The sequence below is a fragment of the Mytilus edulis genome, chromosome 8 (assembly GCF_963676685.1).
Source record: "Mytilus edulis chromosome 8, xbMytEdul2.2, whole genome shotgun sequence".
NCBI lineage: Eukaryota > Metazoa > Mollusca > Bivalvia > Mytilida > Mytilidae > Mytilus > Mytilus edulis.
In genome coordinates this window covers 79307297-79329699 of record NC_092351.1, presented here as the reverse complement: position 1 = coordinate 79329699, position 22403 = coordinate 79307297, and the positions used below count along the sequence as shown (strand labels likewise).

At 31.8% G+C, this 22403-nt stretch overlaps 1 protein-coding gene across 1 annotated transcript; it reads right to left on the bottom strand.

The window, feature by feature from the left end:
- Positions 1 to 488: 488 nt before the first annotated feature.
- Positions 489 to 11276, bottom strand: LOC139484401 (E3 ubiquitin-protein ligase TRIM71-like). The gene is made up of 2 exons (XM_071268136.1): positions 10597 to 11276; positions 489 to 657 (listed from the first exon to the last, which is right to left on the bottom strand). The coding sequence occupies exons 1-2, from the start codon at positions 11274 to 11276 to the stop codon at positions 489 to 491; spliced, it is 849 nt and encodes a 282-aa protein (XP_071124237.1).
- Positions 11277 to 22403: the final 11127 nt, after the last annotated feature.

Below are 22403 nucleotides of genomic sequence, written 5' to 3'. Positions count from 1 at the left end.
GTCTGTTGTTATATATTTAACATTTTATTAGTTTTTGATAATGGAATAGTGATGTAAGATAGACCTCAGACGGGGAGTGTTCTGCAACTCATTCATCATTTATTCTTCATGTGATCATCATTTTATATTGTTAACGTTTCGTTGCGTACATCGCCATATGTGCGCCAGTTTTATGAGTTCTATACAGGACAGTGTAGGAATCCGTGTTGCTTTCCCCTCTCTCTGAGTGACGAAAACTGCTCAGCGGGTCGTGTGCACAACTACAAGGAACATCCAGCGGACACGTTGTCCAAAGGAACAATTCGTGGCTAACCACAGCGTGAGTTACCTTTAAAACATTACAAATTATGTATTTACATCAGCAATGAAGTGTTTTAATATATTTTCGTTGAACACAATGTAAAATTGTATTTATATTTGTATTTTCAGTTTTTCACCTCTTGGATTGGTAGTAAAATAAAAGTCAGCTCCTGATTATTTATCCTTACTTAAACCCAGTCATCTTGGTTACACTCACTGGTCCGGCCAGTACATTCATTCTCCTGTACATCTGTTACAGCAGGTTGTTGGTTCTCATTTTCAGTTGCTTCGTGTGGTCTGTTGTCATTTTCAGTTTCCTGTCTATGCCTACTTTTGAATGACCTCAAAGCATCTATGCTTAATTCGATGTTTACACAATATTCACATAAGCAGTTTATAAATTTACTCTTTGACATAGGTAATACAGTTTTTGGTTTCAATTTTACAAATTTGCTGTAACTGATAGGGTCATTTTCAGAGTTATATTCCATGTGAATTCGTATCAGGGATCACTCCATAACATTCTTGACTTTTGCATCCTTTCCAGCTAGAGATAAACAGGGCAATGGCCTGACATAATCAGACCTTGAAAAGTATTGTTCAATGGAATTCAGTTTTTCTGCATTGAAGGCGTCTTTCCTTTTTTTCCTCGCATTTTAATCTTCAAAATTGTTAATAGCATTGCTTTTTATGTTCTTTCTTGATAGTCAAAATCGGTCACAATTCCTTTTTTCGTTGTTTAATCTGCACAATGCAATTTCAAATTTTGCCAAATTTCAGAAAATTTTGAACATTTTTTTTAAAACAACAAAAAACACACACCCAATTTTTTTCTTGATAAAAGAGTGATATATGAAGATCATTTTGGAGGCATAACAAATACATCTGACGTTGGGAAAAAAAATAAAATCATTTTGAAATTTACTAAAAAATGCCTTTTTCAGCAGTTTGAAAAAATGCAAAATTAGCACTTTTCAGATACAAGTTTTTATGTGTTGAATTGGTTCAAGACCATGTCTGTTTACTTTAATGTGTTATTTCAGACATTCATTTGTTCAGTATACCTATGATTTAGGCTAAAAATGTATATTTGTTAAAAATAATGAAAGTTGAAAAATGATGCATTTTGAGATGTTGCTACTCTGTTACTGGGCTTATATATATGGGACCTGTAACCATGACAACAGAAACCCAAAAAACAAAAATGAAAGTTATTTTTGTTATCAGGGCATCATATGGGCTTAACAATGAAAAGATATTGAAAATCTGTGACATTGGTGTGAACAATCCCTTGAATTTCTTTGGTTTTAACAGAGAATGACTCTTAAGTCTTTTTACCATAAAAAAGATCACTTTCCTAATTTAAATTTAACTACAATTTCAATTGAATCGGTCGCTTAATAGATAAGTGATTTACATATAACCTTTAATCAGCCACTTTGTTAATGGATAGTGTTACTACGTTTTACAATACATTTGACCACTTTTATACATAATTGTATTAACTATACCCTTTTATCGGTCACATTTATCAGGCAACATTACAAACTAAATAAACAAGAAGAATGCACACCCACGTAACATATTTTATTACTATTTAGACATGTTTAGTATTGATGAAATAGCTCTCTGTAAATACTCTTCGATGTTTTTGTTAGTTTGGATTATGTGTACTTCGATCCGATCTGGCCAGTCGATCCTTTCCAAACTAGATTTTACCGTTTATGCAACACCGTACAAGGGCAACTGCACACATGTTTATTCCCGCTATATATTTTAATACCTTGTCCAAACTTATAGGCCTATAATATCGTGATTGGTGTTAAATCTTCTTGCAATAGTTTTTTTTTACTTATTTTAGAATTAATTTAAATGATAAGGTCCCTAACTTTAATGCCTTCAAATTTAGCAATGCTGGGAAATTGAACAGCTGACAAAATAGTTTCTTATTTGCTCATTGTTGAGGTCCGTACTGCTTTAATCCGTTTTTCCTTTTTTCCCATCACTAGGCGTCCGTCGTCGTCGTCGTTAACTTTTACAAAAATATTTTCCTCTGAAACTACTGGACTAAATTTTACCAAACTTGGCCACAATCATCATTGGGGTACCTAGTTTAAAAAATGTGTCCAGTGACCTGGCCAACCAACCAAGATGGCCGCCGTGGCTACAAATAGAACATAGTGGTAAAATGCAGATTTTGGCATACAACTAAAAAAACAAAGCATTTAGAGCAAATCTGACATGGGGGCAAAATTGTTTATCAGGTCAAGATCTATCTGCCCTTAAATTTTCAGATGAATCGGACAATCCGTTGTTGGGTTGCTGCCCCTAAATTGGTAATTTTACGGAAATTTTGCTGTTTTTGGTTATTATCTTGAATATTATTATAGATAGAGATAAACTGTAAACAGCAATAATGTTCAGCAAAATAAGATTTACAAATAAGTCAACATGACCGAAATGGTCAATTTTTAACAGTTTTCTAAAAATTTGTAAATTTTTACTAACATTTTCCACTGAAACTACTGGGCCAAGTTCATTATTGATAGAGATAATTGTAAGCAGCAATAATGTGCAGTAAAGGTAGATGTACAAACACATCACCATCACCAAAACACAATTTTGTCATGAATCTATCTGCTTCTTTTGTTTAATATTCACATATACCAAAGGTAAGCGACACAGGCTCTTTAGAGCCTCTAGTTTTAGGTTATTAATTCCCTCCGGGTTTAGCTTTTACCCAGGTCTGTATATCGATTGGGCCCGGACATCAATGAATACGATCAAATGCTGGTTGGCTCGCAGTCAGAACAATGCGTCCAGTTGAGGAAGGCTTGTCTTCGTGTGGACTATTGCATTGTGGTCTAACGCGTTGTAAAACCGTCTCAATGCAATTTGTCTGTCAAGTACAAAGCAGAGTTATTAATCTTATTATATTTTCATTTTCTCGTCCTAAATAATCTAATTTGACGACGGAAAATAAAAAGCAGTCCATGATGATACCCATCCTTTGGTGATCTCTGATTGATTTTGGTGTTTCAATTTATTATATTTATACTCACAATTTACGCATTATGTTTCTAGATTGTAAATACAAATTAACAAAAAAAGAAATCAGTTTATTTATATTAAGATATACAAAGTATCTACGTATATTGGAAATATATTTACCTTACAATACTATTGTTATATGTAGTAAATATTTTTTGCAGTTATAAACGCATAGATGTAATTGCATATTTTTTCGACATAAAAGCAGGGAAGGAATCATTAAAAAAAATCTCTTAAAAAAGACATACAAAATCAAAATACTACAAACAAATCGAGAAAGTGGATATTAAGTGTAATTATTTACAGCCGATTTCAGTGAGTATGAAGACAAATGTGATATATATTTGATTAGCTTGCTTGCTAGCTTAACCGTGAAGTCATTGTTATTTGAGGTTTACTACTCTCCTTCGGATTAACCTAGTCCTACAGATAAATGGTTAACTGTCGGACTAGTATGCTCTTAAAGGAGGATAGTTTAACCGACCTAACAATGACTTCACGGTTCAGCTAGCAAGCAAGCTAAACAAAGATAGTACCTTTAGCTAGAACTATGTACTCATTGACATCGGCTGTAAATAAATTGAACTAAAAATTTATTTCAATTCAATTTAGATATCTAAATTAACTATAAGTTAGCAATTACCATTGTAAAACTAATCTAAGGTAAAGATTAATACTGAATATAATTTTTCAAATATATATATGTATATCATATTGTTTTTTTTTTTTTGGTTATATATTAAAAAAATATATACTGGTAAACATGATTTTTTTTTTGATTTTTTATTATGTGATATATCAAGTAAACACAAACTGTTTTCTGAAACGTTCATTAACAAAATCGTGAACATGTGTTGGAAATTGACAAATCGGAGAAAAAAAATATCATATTGTGATCCTCGAGGTTTCTATAATTGAAAATCAAAACGCTATACAAACAATGGAAAGCTGATGATATATTATACATATATAACTACTTGTTACAATGTAGTCCTCTAAATCATTCTCAGGTAAAATGCTTGTCATGGTTATTCTGTATTATAGTACTTTAACCAATATATGGAAAGTATAAGCTCTGAAAATAGGTAAATACGAAGTACATCAATTTTTTATAAGTATATACTATACAAATCACATCTCAGGCCTAACCAAATATTTTAACAGACCTATTCAGAAAGGAAAGATATTGTTTGTGTTCTTCAACTTTAAACACACCTATTTTGTGCGATTAGCGAGACTATAAAGATAATGCAAATATAACTCGTCGCGAACATGTAAATTTTAGGTCAGTTCTTAATAAATTTAAATTTGAAAATCGCGAAATGAAATCGCTGCAACATGGGACAGAAAGGGCTTAACGCGAAATATAAAATCCGCGATAATAAGTTGATTTGCAATATGTACGGATGGAAGTAAAACAGAATAGAATGGTTTGTATTGAAATCATACAAAAATGAATGTTTGTTTGTCCTCTTTCTTTTTTACGACTTATTATATTTGTTGAACAGAGTCTGTCCACACAGCATGCGCTCCTTAGACTACCGGACAATTTTGTGAGGTTAATCTAGAACTCAGTCTTTAGTTTTCGATGTTGTGTGTAGCATAATGCTGTTTGTCTTTTCAACTGTTTGCTTATACGTTAAATGGTCAGTGTATGTCAATGACCTTATACGAAGTTTTTATATCTTTGGATTCTTCAGCTTTTTTTCGGAAAGTTTGTGGTAAGATAGGCGGTCCTTTTAAAACCCAGATTAAAAAAAATCAGCCTTAATTAAAGATCGATGAGTTTGGCTAAACATGATTATACTTTAAACACATAAATATCAGAATATATTAAAAGCTTTCGTAGAGATCTTACATTATTCATTTATTTTTGTTGGTGATTATTTTTGTGGATTGAGGAAAACTTTCTTGTTCCTGGGAATTACATTTTGTCGTTTTGGCAATGTCAGTATATATTCTTTTTAAAAATTTGTTTTCGTTGAACAGTTAAAATCGTGGTGCCCCTGTACACTTGAAAAAAAAACTACCGAATGAATAAAAACGAATTCACAGTACACAGTTTTTAAAAGCAAGGTTCGTAAATTCTAAAACGAATTTTCCATCTTTGTCTTTTCTGATATTAATTGCATAACTTTGAAGAAAAATGAACAATATAAGTGTTTACCTAGCCCTGGACGCTTGGAACAAAGTTTGAGTTACCAAAAACATCAACCTTTTGATTTGTATACAAAATACGGCCATATGTTACTAACACCAGGAATATTACTGAATAAATATAAAAAGGTATGCACTCCCCAGTTTATCATGGGTGTAAATAATAGTTTGGAATGATTAGTTCACCCTCTAATGTTTATTATGGATGTACATAAACGTGCTTAGTTTCTTACGCAATCAGCAAATACATAACACTCATATTCCAAAAGGAGGAGAACATAATATTTAGGTTTGAGTTAAGTCAGACTAAATGAAAAAAAACCGCAAATCTACTAACGCGGCCAAATCGCATATTCAGATCACCAAATTGGTACCTTAATATGTTATTCTTCGGTTCCTTATATAAGCCAACGGCTTCTACTTACCCTTCATCTTGGATTGTCGTAATTTGATTTCTCATCTCATAATAATATATTTATATATATTAAGACTTACCTTATTTAGGTGTGCGCAGCTGAACACTTAACCCGAACATATGAATTTTTTTGGTTCCAATTTTCGCCAATTAATGCAGACTTAAAATTCGATTTCTTTTTCACAAAAGTACATTGCACATCAAGAAAGTTACTGTTTTATCACATTTTCAATTTTTTTTCCACTTTGTGTTATTTTTTTATTGTATTTTGCAATGCCATTTATTATATTAATTTTGAACCCCATTTAATATTTTTTGATTTCTGTTCAGTACCGTACACGCTTGAGACTTTTATGCGCATGCAGTTATTAAATCCTTTGTTTTCCATTGTAAACGTTTACCCTGTTCAACATATAAAATTTATGTTGATATCATTTCTTGTTTTAAATGTTTTAATAGATTGTTGTATCAGGAACATTGTGAACCTCAATTATTTCGTTGATTGATAGTTGGCATTTGATATCATAACCCTAATGATGTCTGTGACCCAAACCCTAATGATGTATGTAATACTAACCTCAATCATGGCTGCAATCCTAACCCTAATGATCTATATACTCTTAACGCTAATTATGTCTGTAACCCTTACCCTAATGATGTCAGTAACCCTAACCCTAATGATGTCTATAACCCTTACCCTGATGAAACCTATAACACAAACACTAATGATGTATGTAATGCTAACCCTTATGATGTCTGTAATCCTAACCCTAATAATGTCTGTAATCCTAACCCGAATGCTGTATATAATCCTTACCCTAATGATGTCTGTAAACCTGAACCTATTGATGTTTATAACCCTACCCCTAATGAAACCTATAACCTAAACCCTAATGATGTATGTAATACTTACCCAGCTGATGGCTGTAATACTAACCCTTATGATGTCTTTAATGCTAACACTAATGATGTCTCCTATCCTGACCTAATTATAACTGTTACACTAACCCTAATGATGCTTGTAACCATAACCCTAATTCATATCACGTCAGTCACAGTCAGTAACCCTACCTTTAATGATGTCTATAACCGTAACCCTGATAAAACCCATAACCCTCACCCTAAAGATATCTGTAATAATAACCCTTTGTTGTATGTAACCCTAAACCTTATAATGTCTGTAATGCTAACCCTTATGTTGTTTCTCATTCTTACCCTAATGATGTCAGCAGGGTTTCCCCTGGGTCAATTATTTTTTTGCCACCTCTTTCGCCAAAACAATATAGTTTTCGTTTGAAATTTCCCTTTTATTTTTGGACAGTTTTTTTTCCTTGACCATCGTAAATGAAAAAGTTGAGACGTAAAACTGCTTGTAACACTCAAACGACTTTAAAGTAGTCTCCCTAATCAATAACGTATATTAAAGTCAAAGGATAATTAAAGTTTTATATCGGAGATTTTTCTTGCTTTTGAACACTTTTCGTTACAACATCTTTTCTTTCTAAATTATCTTTAAAAGGAAAGCTAGGAGACGTCAAACGTTTGCTTCAAACACGTGCGTCGCAAAGTGGTAAATAAATCATGTATGTGACATTTAGTGGAAGCCATTTATTTAATCAAATCATTTTGTCAAACAATTCAATCAACACCTTTATTAGCTTGTCTTTTGTTGTCGACAGCTATAAAATGCAATCAGCTGATTATTGATTTTCTGTCAAAATCTGAATGAGGTCAAGGTGAATTCCGAATATTATCTATCAGATAAAGTCCGAGAAACTCGAAAAAAAGTAAATAAACAAGATGGAGGAAAATTAATCGTTGTATTTATTTTTTTCGCCAAATTCTTTCGCAAATGACAAATTTTTATCGCCACAATTATTATTTTTTCGCAAATTGCGAAAATGGCGACAACCAGCGGAAGCCCTGGGAATAACTATATCATAATATTTTTACATCATGTTCTACCTGATAAGACGTTTTAATATATTTGTAATGTTTCTAAACAGAAATGTGCATGTATGCAAAGTTTATTTATGCCCAATTTCTTCAATATTGTTTTTTTTTAAAGATCACAGTTAGGGTTTAAACGACGAATATACTTGGTTTAGACTAAATGTGCAAAATATAAACGAATACTTTATATATACTTATCTGATATCTTTTTTTTTATATAAATTATTCACCTTCAATGTGTTCTATATAGTTTTCACCTCAATATGCCATTAATTGATTATTTTTTTCAGAATTGCATGGATGTTTCGGAAGCACAAGACTCGTTAATTGTAGAGGAATATTTAAAAAAAAATTAGAACACGATCAATTACAGATATACAAACCGTGTAAACATTTTACAAAAAATATTTAAAATCTGACTAAGGCAGTAAAACTGTTACAACTGATTTTAACGATGAAATTAACGTAAATTAACAGATCGTACGGACATAAAAATGATAACAATTGATATACATTTGATGGTTATCATAAATACAAACCTGACGTTCATCTGAGGTTTTGAGGTTTCTTCTCTTTTGAGTTTCTCTGGGAAAAAAATATATGCATGTCAACAATGTGCATTCTAATTAAGGTTCTTACAGATACACATTACAACAACCTAACACTCGAAGATTTTCCATGTTTTACACTCTACATTACTGAACACAAATTTGATATATAACATGCGTGCATTTGATATATGAAAACATGTGCCTTAGCAACTGAAAAATATTGACTTTTGCACTTAAGGATGTACACCCCTGAGGAGCCAAAAATTCTAAATTTACACTTTTTTCTAAAACTCATTTTTTGGTTTATATGACTACACAAATAATTGGTGAAGAAATAATCATATGGTGGTGCTCCTCTTTTTCTGCTATGGCCCTTTGAATATACCCAATTTTAATGATTTTCCAATTTTTTATCAATTTTTACCTATTTTTGGGCTTATATCGTTCCACAATTATTTTTTTGTTCCATACTTCCAATAAAGATAAAGTGGACCAGTCTGAATACATTTAACTTAAAAAATACTATAGGTAGGTGTTGTTGATATAAGAAAGTTCACCATAATGCCTTTTTGTGTCAAATTTACCATGCTGTCAATTTTGTAAATTTGTAATTGTTCTCAATTTTAAAAACATAATTTCAATGTGTTTGTTAAAAATGTTGAAAAACAGACATATCTAAGAAATTTTGAAAAGTCAAAAATGATATGGGATGCACATGATTTTTATTTTAAATATTGATATTTTCTACTTGTATTACAGGTTTTGGAAAAAAATTCCAGAATGATTTCAAAGAGACTGAAACGTCAGAAGAATACATCCTCAATGACCCCATCCATCTCTTTGAAATGACAATGGGATCTATAAAATTGTCAATTTAGAATAGAGCTCATTTGAATGCTATAATTCAAATGTCAAATAACCACATTTGGGATCTGTCAAAATATGAATCAATAGAAATTATGAACCGTTGTTTCACGTCAATGTAAAACATGAACATTTCAAACTGTTTATTTTTCGATTTCTGAAAAATATTAAATTGTTAGGCGAAGGATAGAGTACAAAACTATAAAATAAAATGGAGTATACCTAGTTAAGGACGCAATGTTTCAAAATATGATGCAATACCGAGTTATAAAGATGTAAAGAAATGATGCTACCACTATTTAACCCACGACCACCTCCCCTTTTAAAGGTCAAGGTTTTAGTACCCTTTGAAGGTTAGATGGAATTCCTTTGTCTTACCAATTTGCTTTTGTTAGTATGGTTGTATTGTATTTTAATACATTCCATTGTGTTTAAACTCAAAGGTTTATATCTTAAGGTTGTTTTTCAATTCACGCCAATCAAAGTCAGGAAAAATTTGACCGGTCAGGTTATGTTAACTATGTAAATTTTACAATAATCCTCAACAACAAGTTAGTAAGCTTACTGCTCAACAGACGTAAATACAAATATTTTTCGTTGACCAAAATTATGATAACAAGAGCAATGATAAATAACACTAGCAAATATATTTACAAACATAATAATGATGCCATATACTATACATACTTGACCTTATAATGCTTTCCTCATATATGAAAATTAATCTTGCAAAACAAAAAGTTTATCACTAAACGTTCGCAACATAAATATTTTATAAACAAGGTTTGAAGCATACATATTTTATACCTTTTGAAATGAGAAGCTTGAAATCATGTAAATGAAAAAACATAACTTCGTCGTCGACTGTTGAATAACAAATCTTTGTTTGGTATTCTTCGAATTTTGACACAAGTGAAAAAAATATTTGTCAAGATATGGCCGTGCATAACAAAACGATGATCGCCTATAAATCTTCCCAGCCAGGGGCAATATTCAACTACCCTATAGTGTCATGCATGTTTTGTATGTAGATATTTGTAAAATCACGTAATTCAAAAAGTATAATACGTCCTAAAGATGGCAATATTACACCGTTAAAACATATGTCAGAAAATACATTACTTTGTTCATAGAACGTTGGATTGTGACGGAATCCCAAAATTACTATCAAGTAACATTGCAATGACAAAATTGTATTTGTTGTGACTGATAATACAAATAAATATAACCAAACCAAACATACCAGAACGATCAACGATATACCTCGAATAACTATAAAGAAATAAATAACTAAAACAAACATACCCAAATGTCAAATCCCCAAACAGGTTCTTAATTTCACTACCTGGTACCTTCTTTCCAGAATATTTGACGAACGGCATAGCTAGAATAGGCTTTTCGTCTATAAGACAAATTTGTGAATTGATTTGTTTTAGCTGTTGTATCAATTTTGTTGTATCTTTCATTCCTTGTGTGTCCTGATAGATCTTCTGCTGTTCTTTTGCCTTATTCAAAGCAGTTTTTATCTCATTTTCAATGGACCGTAAAGTTTCTAGATTCTTTGTTTCTTTCTGTTTTACTGATCTAACCAGGCTTTCAACATTCATATCAATTTGTTCTTTTAAGTGTTTCCCTTCTTCTCGGATAGCGTGGATGACTACATTGACATTAGACTGATATTTATTTGAATCTTGTTCAATATCTGATATTTTTGACTGTAGATTTCCAATCTGCATGTCAAGTACTCTTTTGACTTCATCTCTGATTCCGTCAGTTGATTCCTTGATTTCAGCAAAATCATGTGATTTGTGTTTTTTAATCACACATATTTTGCAAATCGGCATATTACATTCCTTGCAGTAGTATATAAAGTTTTCATCATGTTCTTTACAGAATTGTTTAACTTCCGGGTTTATATTTGGACCACTTAGAAATGAATGTGGGTTGATATGAATGCCACTCACAAAAGTGTGATTCTTGGCCATCTTTGCCCGTAAATGTGATATTTTACATCCATCACAAAACAGCTGTTCGCACTGTTCGCAATAGTTATGTCCAGGACTCTTTCACACGTTTTGGACGCAGCCTGTGCCATATCGATCTATTGCAAAACAAAAAAATCATTTTAACTGTCATCAAAGTTCAAAAATCAAGTACTGTATATGTATTTTGTAGAATTATACTTAAATTGAGTTATGAGATCTCGCATGTCGTTCCATGCAAAAGACACCGTCCTGTTACAAAATTAAATATATTTAATTTAATTCGGGTATCACATAAATTGAAAATTTGTATACAGAAAACAAACTTATTAATTTACATAACATTGCGTTGTATATTTGTTGAGGAAGCATAGATATTAATTATATTACAACGGTATCAGGAGCAGTACATCGGATAGGTAAATATAAGAGAGATTCCAGTTTTTCCTTTATAATTCTTATAAATTGGCACAATTCTCGAGATTAGTTTTCTTTTTGCGGAGGTTTATAATAGTTTTTAATTTTAAATATTTCAATTCTATTGATATTTCTTGTTGATTGCTAATTTTCTATCTGTCACTAGACTATTGCATTCCATTAAATTAAATAGTGGTATTCGTCAACGATAACAACTCTGCACAATGGACATTTTCTTTGTTCTTGTGGGGTGTTTTGACATCTACCATTTTCAACCGCGACATTCAAAGAACAAGTTTTGTTAAAACACTAGTGGCTTATCTTACATGTCAATTGAAACTTATATTTACATGATGTATATTGATAAAATGGTGTCCGGACTGATGACGGCACTGACTTTTTGCGTGCAAGCATTATTTATGTAGACAATGGTTAATTAAAACTAGTTGTAGAGCTAACTTTTTATAGTGTTTTGAGCTTTTGATTTTGCCAATTGCTTATAGACTTTGCGTTTTGAATTTTCATCTGAGTTCAAAGTATTTTGTAATTTTTATTTTCTGCTATGTCAAAATCAAAACTTTCGAAAGAAACAATTCACAATTCAACCATATTGTCAAAATCAGAAATCATAGTCGATGAGCAGCGTCATCAGCAAAGTACAACAACACTTATAAGCATATGACAATCAATTTACGGTTGTTTATGATAAATATAATCTCTATCCAAAACTAAGTTATCATCTTATTTACATTACATCTGATAAAAGGTATGTCCCAGTTTATGACGTTAGTATGACGTTAGTATGTATGATGTGTGATAAGCAAGGCAGGATAGTGGTTGACATAGCACAGCGGTATACTACTGTTACCTTTTTTGACAAAAGGAAAATACAATCCTTAAGACGTGTTGTCCCCTTATTACTTGTAAAAATAAAATTGAGAATGGAAATGGGGAATGTGTCAAAGAGACAACAACCCGCCCAAATAAAAAACAACAGCAGAGGGTCACCAACAGGTCTTCAATGTAGCGAGAAATTCCCGCACCCGGAGGCGTCCTTCAGCTGGCCCCTAAACAAATATATACTAGTCCAGTGATAATGAACGCCATACTAATTTCCAAATTGTACACAAGAAACTAAAATTAAAATAATACAAGACTAACAAAGGCCAGAGGCTCCTGACTTGGGACAGGCGCAAAAATGCGGCGGGGTTAAACATGTTTGTGAGATCTCAACCCTCCCCCTATACCTCTAACCAATGTAGTAAAGTAAACGCATAACAATACGCACATTAAAATTCAGTTCAAGAGAAATCCGAGTCTGATGTCAGAAGATGTAACCAAAGAAAATAAACAAAATGACAATAATACATAAATAACAACAGACTACTAGCAGTTAACTGACATGCCAGCTCCAGACTTCAACTAAACTGACTGAAAGATTATTATTTCATCATATGAACATCAGGCACAATCCTTCCCGTTAGGGGTTTAGTATCATACCATCATAAAATATATGAGAAGAACATAACCCGTGTCATGCCAACAACTGTTTTTAGAATAAATGTGTTTAGTTCCGATGCAAAGACCTTATCAATGACTCAATATTAACGCCAAAATATGCAATCTTTAATGACTTGACAACAGTATGGTAATTATATCCCTTCTTAATAAGTCTATTCAAAGGTTTTGTAAGTTTCTGAGGTGAATACTGACACCTTTGTGCTTTATAAAGAATATTACCATAAAAAATTGGATGTGAAATACCTGAACGTATTAAAAGTCTGCATGTTGAGCTATATTTACGAATAATGTCTTTATACCGATGATAAAATTTAGTAAATGTTTTGACTAGTTTGTGATATCGAAAACCCTGGTGTAATAATTTTTCAGTAATACATAAATTTCTCTCGTTGAAATCTAAAACATTGTTACATACACGAGCGAATCGTACAAGTTGAGATATATAAACACCGTAAGATGGTGACAAGGGAACGTCACCATCTAAAAACGGATAATTAACGATAGGAAATGAAAATTCATCCCTTTTATCATAAATTTTAGTATTCAGCTTTCCATTAGTGATATAGATATCAAGATCGAGAAAAGGGCAGTGGTCATTGTTAGTATTAGCTTTATTTAAAGTAAGTTCAACAGGATAAATTTCATTAATATACATACTGAAGTCGTCATTATTGAGAGCCAAAATATCATCCAAATATCTAAAAGTATTATTAAATTTGTTTATCAGATGTTGTTTCGATGGGTCTTTGCTTATTTTTGTCATAAATTGTAACTCATAACAATACAAAAACAGGTCCGCAATAAGTGGTGCACAGTTAGTCCCCATTGGAATTCCGATAATCTGACGATATACGGAATCCCCAAAGCGAACAAAAATGTTATCTAGTAAAAATTCAAGGGCATATATAGTATCAAAGCATGTCCAATTAACATAGTTTTTTTGTTTATTGCTACTAAAAAATGACCTAAAAGAGTCATAATGTGTACATAATGCAGTTAATTGTTTGCACCCAAATGTTATTTGTTGATGATTGATGGAAAAGAATGAAATGAATGAAAAAAAATGTATTGTAACTATTATAACTGACTATATTGAAATACGTTATTTTCGTAAAATTATCGTAAATGGGTATTGTTTGCTTATTTAATGCCTTTTTTTGTAACAAATTGTGTTAAATACTTTAACTATAATGGACTTAGTCGTTTTTACTAACACAATGTATCTACATATCCTCCTGATTAACCGGCCAGACCCTATATATCTATATAAAAGGAAAACATTGGTAAATGTCACAAGAAAATAAACAACTATGTCATCCGAAGCATATATTTACAATAGAACACAACCGTGAAATCACGGGCATGTACAGCTTTAAAACTGTTGTAGGATGATTTTTTGTAAATGATATTATGTATGGAGAACTTCATAAAATGTATCAAAATTCCTCTCCCTCTTTCCAAAGTCCGATATTTGTTTCTTTTCTGTTAAATTCAATTATTTTCGTGTTTCTGGCATCAAACCACAATTATTCTTCACCTTTGCTTAAGGTCAAGTTACAGTAAATGGGCTATGTCTTAGATTTCAGTAAAATTTGGTATACAACTCTGGCTCGATGAACTTCAACTGAAAATCGAAATAATAATGCATTTATCTCAATTATCATTTGAAATATTACTGATTGAATTCTTACAAAATGGGTGAACATTTGTATAGAAAGCACATAAAATCGGCGAAAACCCTTCTAAAATTTGTCGCCGATTCATATCATTCCATTGGCATGTTAATAAGGCCCTCAAAAGAAAAAGCACTGATGGATTGTCTTAGAAGCATACTTTATTAGACTAATAATGGTCTTTATATATAAGCAGTTACATTGATTTCATATTTGAAGCGGTGCAAATTTTTAACTTAGTTTGACTTTTACCAACAGATGCCTTTAAGGTCAAGGAACAGTAAATGGGCTATGTCGCAGATTTTGCTAAAAAAATGCATACAACCTTAGCTTGTTGATCTACAACTGAAAATCGAAAAAATAATACATTTATCTCTTTTATTATCTGAAAAATTGCAGATTGATTTCTTTTAATATGGGTGAATATTTGTATAGAAAGCACATAAAATCTGCGAAAAACCTTCTAAAATTTGTCTTAAAATCGCCAAATCTCTAATTCTACTCCATAGATTTTTCTTAAAAAACTATATGTTGTTGATACATAAATTTCCGTTATAATGATGCAAAATAAAGATAGGGTCACCGACTTCGTTTTTACGGTATACATCATTCAAAGCTGTGTTCTTTGTGACAAAATCCAACAAAACGTCGAAATAATCGTAACGTTATCGCGTTGCAGGCCGTAAAACGTTAGTTTTTGACGTTTTTCACTACCAACAAGGTAACAAATTGATTATTAGACAAAAAACGAAGTCGGTCACCCTATGATTATTTTATATCATTAAAACAGAAATTTATGCGTCAACAATATATAGTTTTTTAAGAAATATCTATGGAGTAGAATAAGATATTTGGCGATTTTAAGACAAATTTTAGAAGGTTTTTCGCCGATTTTATGTGCTTTCTATACAAATATTCACCCATATTAAAAGAAATCAATCTGCAATTTTTCAGATAATAAAAGAGATAAATGTATTATTTTTTCGATTTTCAGTTGTAGATCAACAAGCTAAGATTGTATGCATTTTTTTTTAGCAAAATCTGCGACATAGCCCATTTACTGTTCCTTGACCTGAAAGGCATCTGTTGGTAAAAGTCAAACTAAGTTAAAAATTTGCACCGCTTCAAATATGAAATAAATGTAACTGCTTATATATAAAGACCATTATTAGTCTAATAAAGTATGCTTCTAAGACAATCCATCAGTGCTTTTTCTTTTGAGGGCCTTATTAACATGCCAATGGAAGGATATGAATCTTGTATAAATGATTAAGACCGGCTGAGCCCAATTTGAGAGGTGATCAGAGGGGTCCTAATCTCGAAATCCCAGGCTTGAAAAATGAAATCCCTGGCTTAAAAAAATGAAATCCCGAGATACAGAATTCAAAGAAATTCATATCCCGAAATCAAAAATATGTGCCCGGATCTCGTAAGAATCAATTCCCAAATCTCGAGCTTAAAAAACCCGATGCCGACGTCACGATAAGGGTCTTGCCTCCCTCTTATCTGTACCCTACTTTCATTTTTGCCAAATCAATACTTTCACTTTTAACAATGAATGTGTATGCCCAATTTATAGGCATTATGTTTTCTAGTCTGTGGATACGTGCTTTTGTTCATTTCGTTCGTTCGTCCGTCTTACCCGATTTAGGTAACGTTTGTGGTCGAGGTAGTTTTTGATGAAATTGGAAGTCCAATCTCGAAACTTTGTAAATATAGTGCCGATGTGGCATCGGTGTACTATTGACACATTCCGAAATTTTTTAGTTTTTTCAATATATATTATATGCAACTAGTATAATCCCTTAAATAGTGAACATTTAAAATAAAAAAGTGGACAGAATACAGAGAGTCTCTACGTATTAAAGTAGTATATTCGTAGTTTACATGTAGATAAACGCGAAAAATAATTGTCCACTATAAGGAGGTATAATTATAAAAAAAGAACATGATATGGAGAACGCTCTGAATGGCTTATTTATTTTTCAGTTTTGTTATCTATCATATGATTGGTTGTATTTGTGCAAGTATCAAACCGGAAGTCTTTCCTATGACTAAAAGTCAGTCTGATGACGGAATCAATATCCGGACTCCTTTTTTGTCGTTTTTCTCCAAAAATAACTCAATCGGAATAATAATAAGCATGGATGACAAATAAGACTATGCAAGCACAGAGGCATGATGATTAATTTATCGTGGAAGGAAGAGAAGCGACACACAAAGTTTAATGATACATATTATTGTGTAGCCCTATATATTTCGTCAGCTCCGATAACAATGAAAAAGTGTCAAGATAAATTACATTTGTCGAACAGTGTTAGTCTTAAAACTAGATTGAGTTTATTATAGATACCAACTTAAAAATCAACAGTTGATGATAGTAACTAAAATATGTACCGCAATTTTTGGATAAATGATGGATTACATTGATATTTTTGAAAATGAAACAATTACCCTAAAAGACGCAATTGTATCCGAATCGTAGAAAAAATATGATTGTAATAAGTTTGTAAGTTTTGATTTTTATGACTTCACCTCTAGCTATTTACGTCTTTACGCCAAACTCATTTGTAAAGTTTCCTGGAATTTAAAATTGTTTCAAATTAATGCATCCAAGATGTAATTTATCTTTTTTGTGATGCATTAGACATGTTTGAATTAAAATGAAAAAAACTTTAGCTGAAGAATTATCGTCGTCATTTTTTATTTGCATTTTCGACCATTGAAGCTACTTGACGGTGACAAGGCCTCAACTAAAGGACTTTTATTTGGATTCTACTTTTGTTCCAAAAAATTAAAGATATTAATGCAAGTTAACTATTTTGTGGTTACTTTTCACTTATTAGCCAGACGAGTGCTATGTAAGTGAAAGAAGTGCATTTGTAAAATGTTGATTATAAACCTGTGAGTCTACGTACTGGAAGGTACGCAACTGAAGTGAGAAAAATTATTATTTTGATTTTTACAGATAAAAGTCATACAATGTAGCATTGTCCTGTTATTATAACTTTTAGGACCAGTGGGAGTATAACGATATGTGTTGTCGTTTGGTCAGCTCTAGTTATATTCATCAAATTGTAAAAAGAACTCGAATAGTGCACTTACCTGTAAAGCAAGTCAATTAAATGTGTGTACAGATAAGTATTATCTCTTGTCGTGATACAATTATCTTACTAAGTGTTTATTTCAACTTCAATTTGATTAAAAGTTATGTCTCGACGTTTGACGTCAGTTTGATGCATTGAATACTGAATAATTGTCACTATTTATACTGTTGAATGAAAACCTACAACAGTCAAATTTATTGTTTTTGCTGCCGTCTTATTGACTTCATTGCGAATTGAAACAGGAAATGTGCCAATGAGACAACAACCAGACTAATGAGCAGAGAATTTGATCTCCATTTTTTTTTCTTATTTCATATTATCATCTTATAATCAACCCGAACGATACTATGTTTCAAAGAAATATCCTCCAAGGCATAAAATAATGACCTGTGTCAGGTTATTATTTTCCCTATATAAATGCAATCTATAATTTACTTCAAAATTATACTCGTCTGATGGTTTTTTGTTTCCGATTTGGGGATTTATCTTTAAAAGTTCAATCGATGATGTGTAAAAGAAATCGTCATTGCCTGCATTTTAATCTTAAAAATAAATTTTGTTAATTTATTTCTACAATACAGAAACATCATATATGTGAGCTGAATTCAATGTAGACTTTCATAAAATGAAGCCAAATTTAAATTATTAGTGTGCAAGGTTTTGATAATCTTATTGTGTTACATTAAATAGGTCGATTGATTATTGAATGCTTGCTTAACATCCAGTGGCAATATTTCATGCATGTTCAGGACGATAAACACTAAATACTGTGACCTACATGTATTTATATTCGTCTTCTTGGCAGTTCTTAACTTTTATTAAATTATGTACACCTTTTACTCTATCAAATAATCAACTTAATAAGATATTCTCATATTCTATTGAATAACATTCACGTAACTCAATATAGGGTCGGGTGGGGGAGGGTATATGATTATATCCTAATTATATGTTTAAAAAATGTACAATTTTTCTGAGTATTTCATACGATTCAATAAAAATTGTTGAAAAAATAATTACTTTTCTGCAAATGTCATTACAAATAGAAATGTAATACTGTAAATCTGTAATACTAATCCTAATGACGTCTCTAATACTAACCCTAATAATGTCTGTAATACTAATCCTAGTGATGTCTGTAACACTATGATACCTATAAACCTAACATTAATGATGGTTGTAACCCTAACCCTAATGAATTCTTTAATACTTACCCTGATGATGTCTGTAATATTAACTCTAATGAGGTCTGTAATTCTAACCCTAATGAGGTCCGTAATACTAACCCTAATGCTGTTTGTAATACTAACCCTAATGATGTCTGTAATACTAACCCTAATGACGTTTGTAATACTAACCCTAATGAGGTCTGTAATTCTAACCCTAATGATGTCTGTAATACTAACCCTAATGATGTCTGTAATACTAACCCTAATGATGTCTGTAATACTAACACTAATGATGTCTGTTATACTAGTCCTAATGATGTCTGTAATACTAACCCTAATGATGTCTGTAATAATATTCCTAATGATGTATGTAATACTAACCTTAAGGATGTCTGTAAAACTTATCCTAATGATGTCTGTGATACTAATCCTTATGGTGTCTGTAATACTAATCCTAATGATGTCTGTAATACTAACCCTAATGATGTCTGTTATACTAACCCTAATGATGTCTGTAATCCTTACCTTAATGATGTCTGTAATACTAACCCTAATGAGGTCTGTAGTTTTAGCCCTAATGATGTCTGTAATACTAACCCTAATGATGTCTTTTATACTTACCCTATTGATGTCTGTAATCCTTACCCTAATGATTTCTGTAATACTAACCCTAATGATGTCTGTAATCCTAACCCTTATGATGTCTGTAATACTAACCCTAATGAAGTATGTAATTCTAACCCTAATGGTGTATGTAATACTAACCTTTGTAATAGATGTGCCTTGGTGTGCCTAGGTTAATTCCCCTTAATTTGGACGGATTAATTATTTAGTATTTAAATGTTTATTTCAAGTTAAATTTGATTTAAATATAGTAGGATAAAAGTAAAGAATGTTAATTTAACTGTTTCATTGTTTAACTTTTGATGCTTTTATCATGTTTTAAGAATATTCATTTATTCAACTTTTCTTCAGTACCTTTTCTGTTAAAGTTCTCCTGATTAATGACAAGTTTAGGATATCATTTGATATTCAGTCGGAATCGGCCTTGCACAGGCCTCCAAATACTCGCCGGAACTAAAATTAGTACTACTCGAGTCTAGAGTTAGCCACCACTTCGGTGCAGTTCGCCAGAGTTAGTCACCCCTTTTTGGTGCAATTTTACTACTTTAAAACACAAGGCGAAGCAAATTTACTTTACTTTTAAGACTAACTCTGGGAACACTCTATTTTTCATTTTTACATTTTAAATTACTTTATTTTTGAACTTCAGTTTAGAAAGTTTTCTGACTCCTGTTTATTTCCTACTTTGTTTAATATTCATGCAATTACTGTACATTTGTGAAAAAAATATACATTTCATTTGATTTATTGTTTGTTATTCAGCCATAATCTGATATCAGGTATCCCGATGGTCGAATAGGGGCGAAGAACTGGCCACTACACGTCCCGGGAGGTGTCCTCACCGACCCCCTCCGTAACACCTTAATGATGTCTGTAATACTAAACCTAATGATGTCTGTAATACTAACCCTAATGATGTATGTAATACTAACCCCAACGATGTCTGTAATACTAATCCTAAGGATGTTCGTAATACTTACCCTAATGATGTCTGTAATACTAACCCTAATGATGTCTGTTATACTAACCCTAATGATGTCTGTAATCCTTACCTTAATGATGTCTGTAATACTAACCCTAATGAGGTCTGTAGTTTTAGCCCTAATGATGTCTGTAATACTAACCCTAATGATGTCTTTTATACTTACCCTATTGATGTCTGTAATCCTTACCCTAATGATTTCTGTAATACTAACCCGAATGATGTCTGTAATCCTAACCCTTATGATGTCTGTAATACTAACCCTAATGAAGTCTGTAATTCTAACCCTAATGATGTATGTAATACTAACCTTTGTAATAGATGTGCCTTGGTGTGCCTAGGTTAATTCCCCTTAATTTGGACGGATTAATTATTTAGTATTTAAATGTTTATTTCAAGTTAAATTTGATTTAAATATAGTAGGATAAAAGTAAAGAATGTTAATTTAACTGTTTCATTGTTTAACTTTTGATGCTTTTATCATGTTTTAAGAATATTCATTTATTCAACTTTTCTTCAGTACCTTTTCTGTTAAAGTTCTCCTGATTAATGACAAGTTTAGGATATCATTTGATATTCAGTCGGAATCGGCCTTGCACAGGCCTCCAAATACTCGCCGGAACTAAAATTAGTACTACTCGAGTCTAGAGTTAGCCACCACTTCGGTGCAGTTCGCCAGAGTTAGTCACCCCTTTTTGGTGCAATTTTACTACTTTAAAACACAAGGCGAAGCAAATTTACTTTACTTTTAAGACTAACTCTGGGAACACTCTATTTTTCATTTTTACATTTTAAATTACTTTATTTTTGAACTTCAGTTAAGAAAGTTTTCTGACTCCTGTTTATTTCCTACTTTGTTTAATATTCATGCAATTACTGTACATTTGTGAAAAAAATATACTTTTCATTTGATTTATTGTTTGTTATTCAGCCATAATCTGATATCAGGTATCCCGATGGTCGAATAGGGGCGAAGAACTGGCCACTACACGTCCCGGGAGGTGTCCTCACCGACCCCCTCCGTAACACCTTAATGATGTCTGTAATACTAAACCTAATGATGTCTGTAATACTAACCCTAATGATGTATGTAATACTAACCCCAACGATGTCTGTAATACTAATCCTAAGGATGTTCGTAATACTTACCCTAATGATGTCTGTAATACTAACCCTAATGATGTCTGTTATACTAACCCTAATGATGTCTGTAATCCTTACCTTAATGATGTCTGTAATACTAACCCTAATGAGGTCTGTAGTTTTAGCCCTAATGATGTCTGTAATACTAACCCTAATGATGTCTTTTATACTTACCCTATTGATGTCTGTAATCCTTACCCTAATGATTTCTGTAATACTAACCCTAATGATGTCTGTAATCCTAACCCTTATGATGTCTGTAATACTAACCCTAATGAAGTCTGTAATTCTAACCCTAATGATGTCTGTAATCCTAACCCTTATGATGTCTGTAATACTAACCCTAATGAAGTCTGTAATTCTAACCCTAATGATGTATGTAATACTAACCTTTGTAATAGATGTGCCTTGGTGTGCCTAGGTTAATTCCCCTTAATTTGGACGGATTAATTATTTAGTATTTAAATGTTTATTTCAAGTTAAATTTGATTTAA

Bases quoted from the DNA above. Each gene is read 5' to 3' on its own strand.
- LOC139484401 (XM_071268136.1), bottom strand. From the start codon at position 11,276: ATGGCCAAGAATCACACTTTTGTGAGTGGCATTCATATCAACCCACAT. The intron at 658-10,596 runs GTATGTTTGTTT...CATCGAATTAAG, and splicing joins TTTGGGGATTTGACATTTGG to CATAGATGCTTTGAGGTCAT.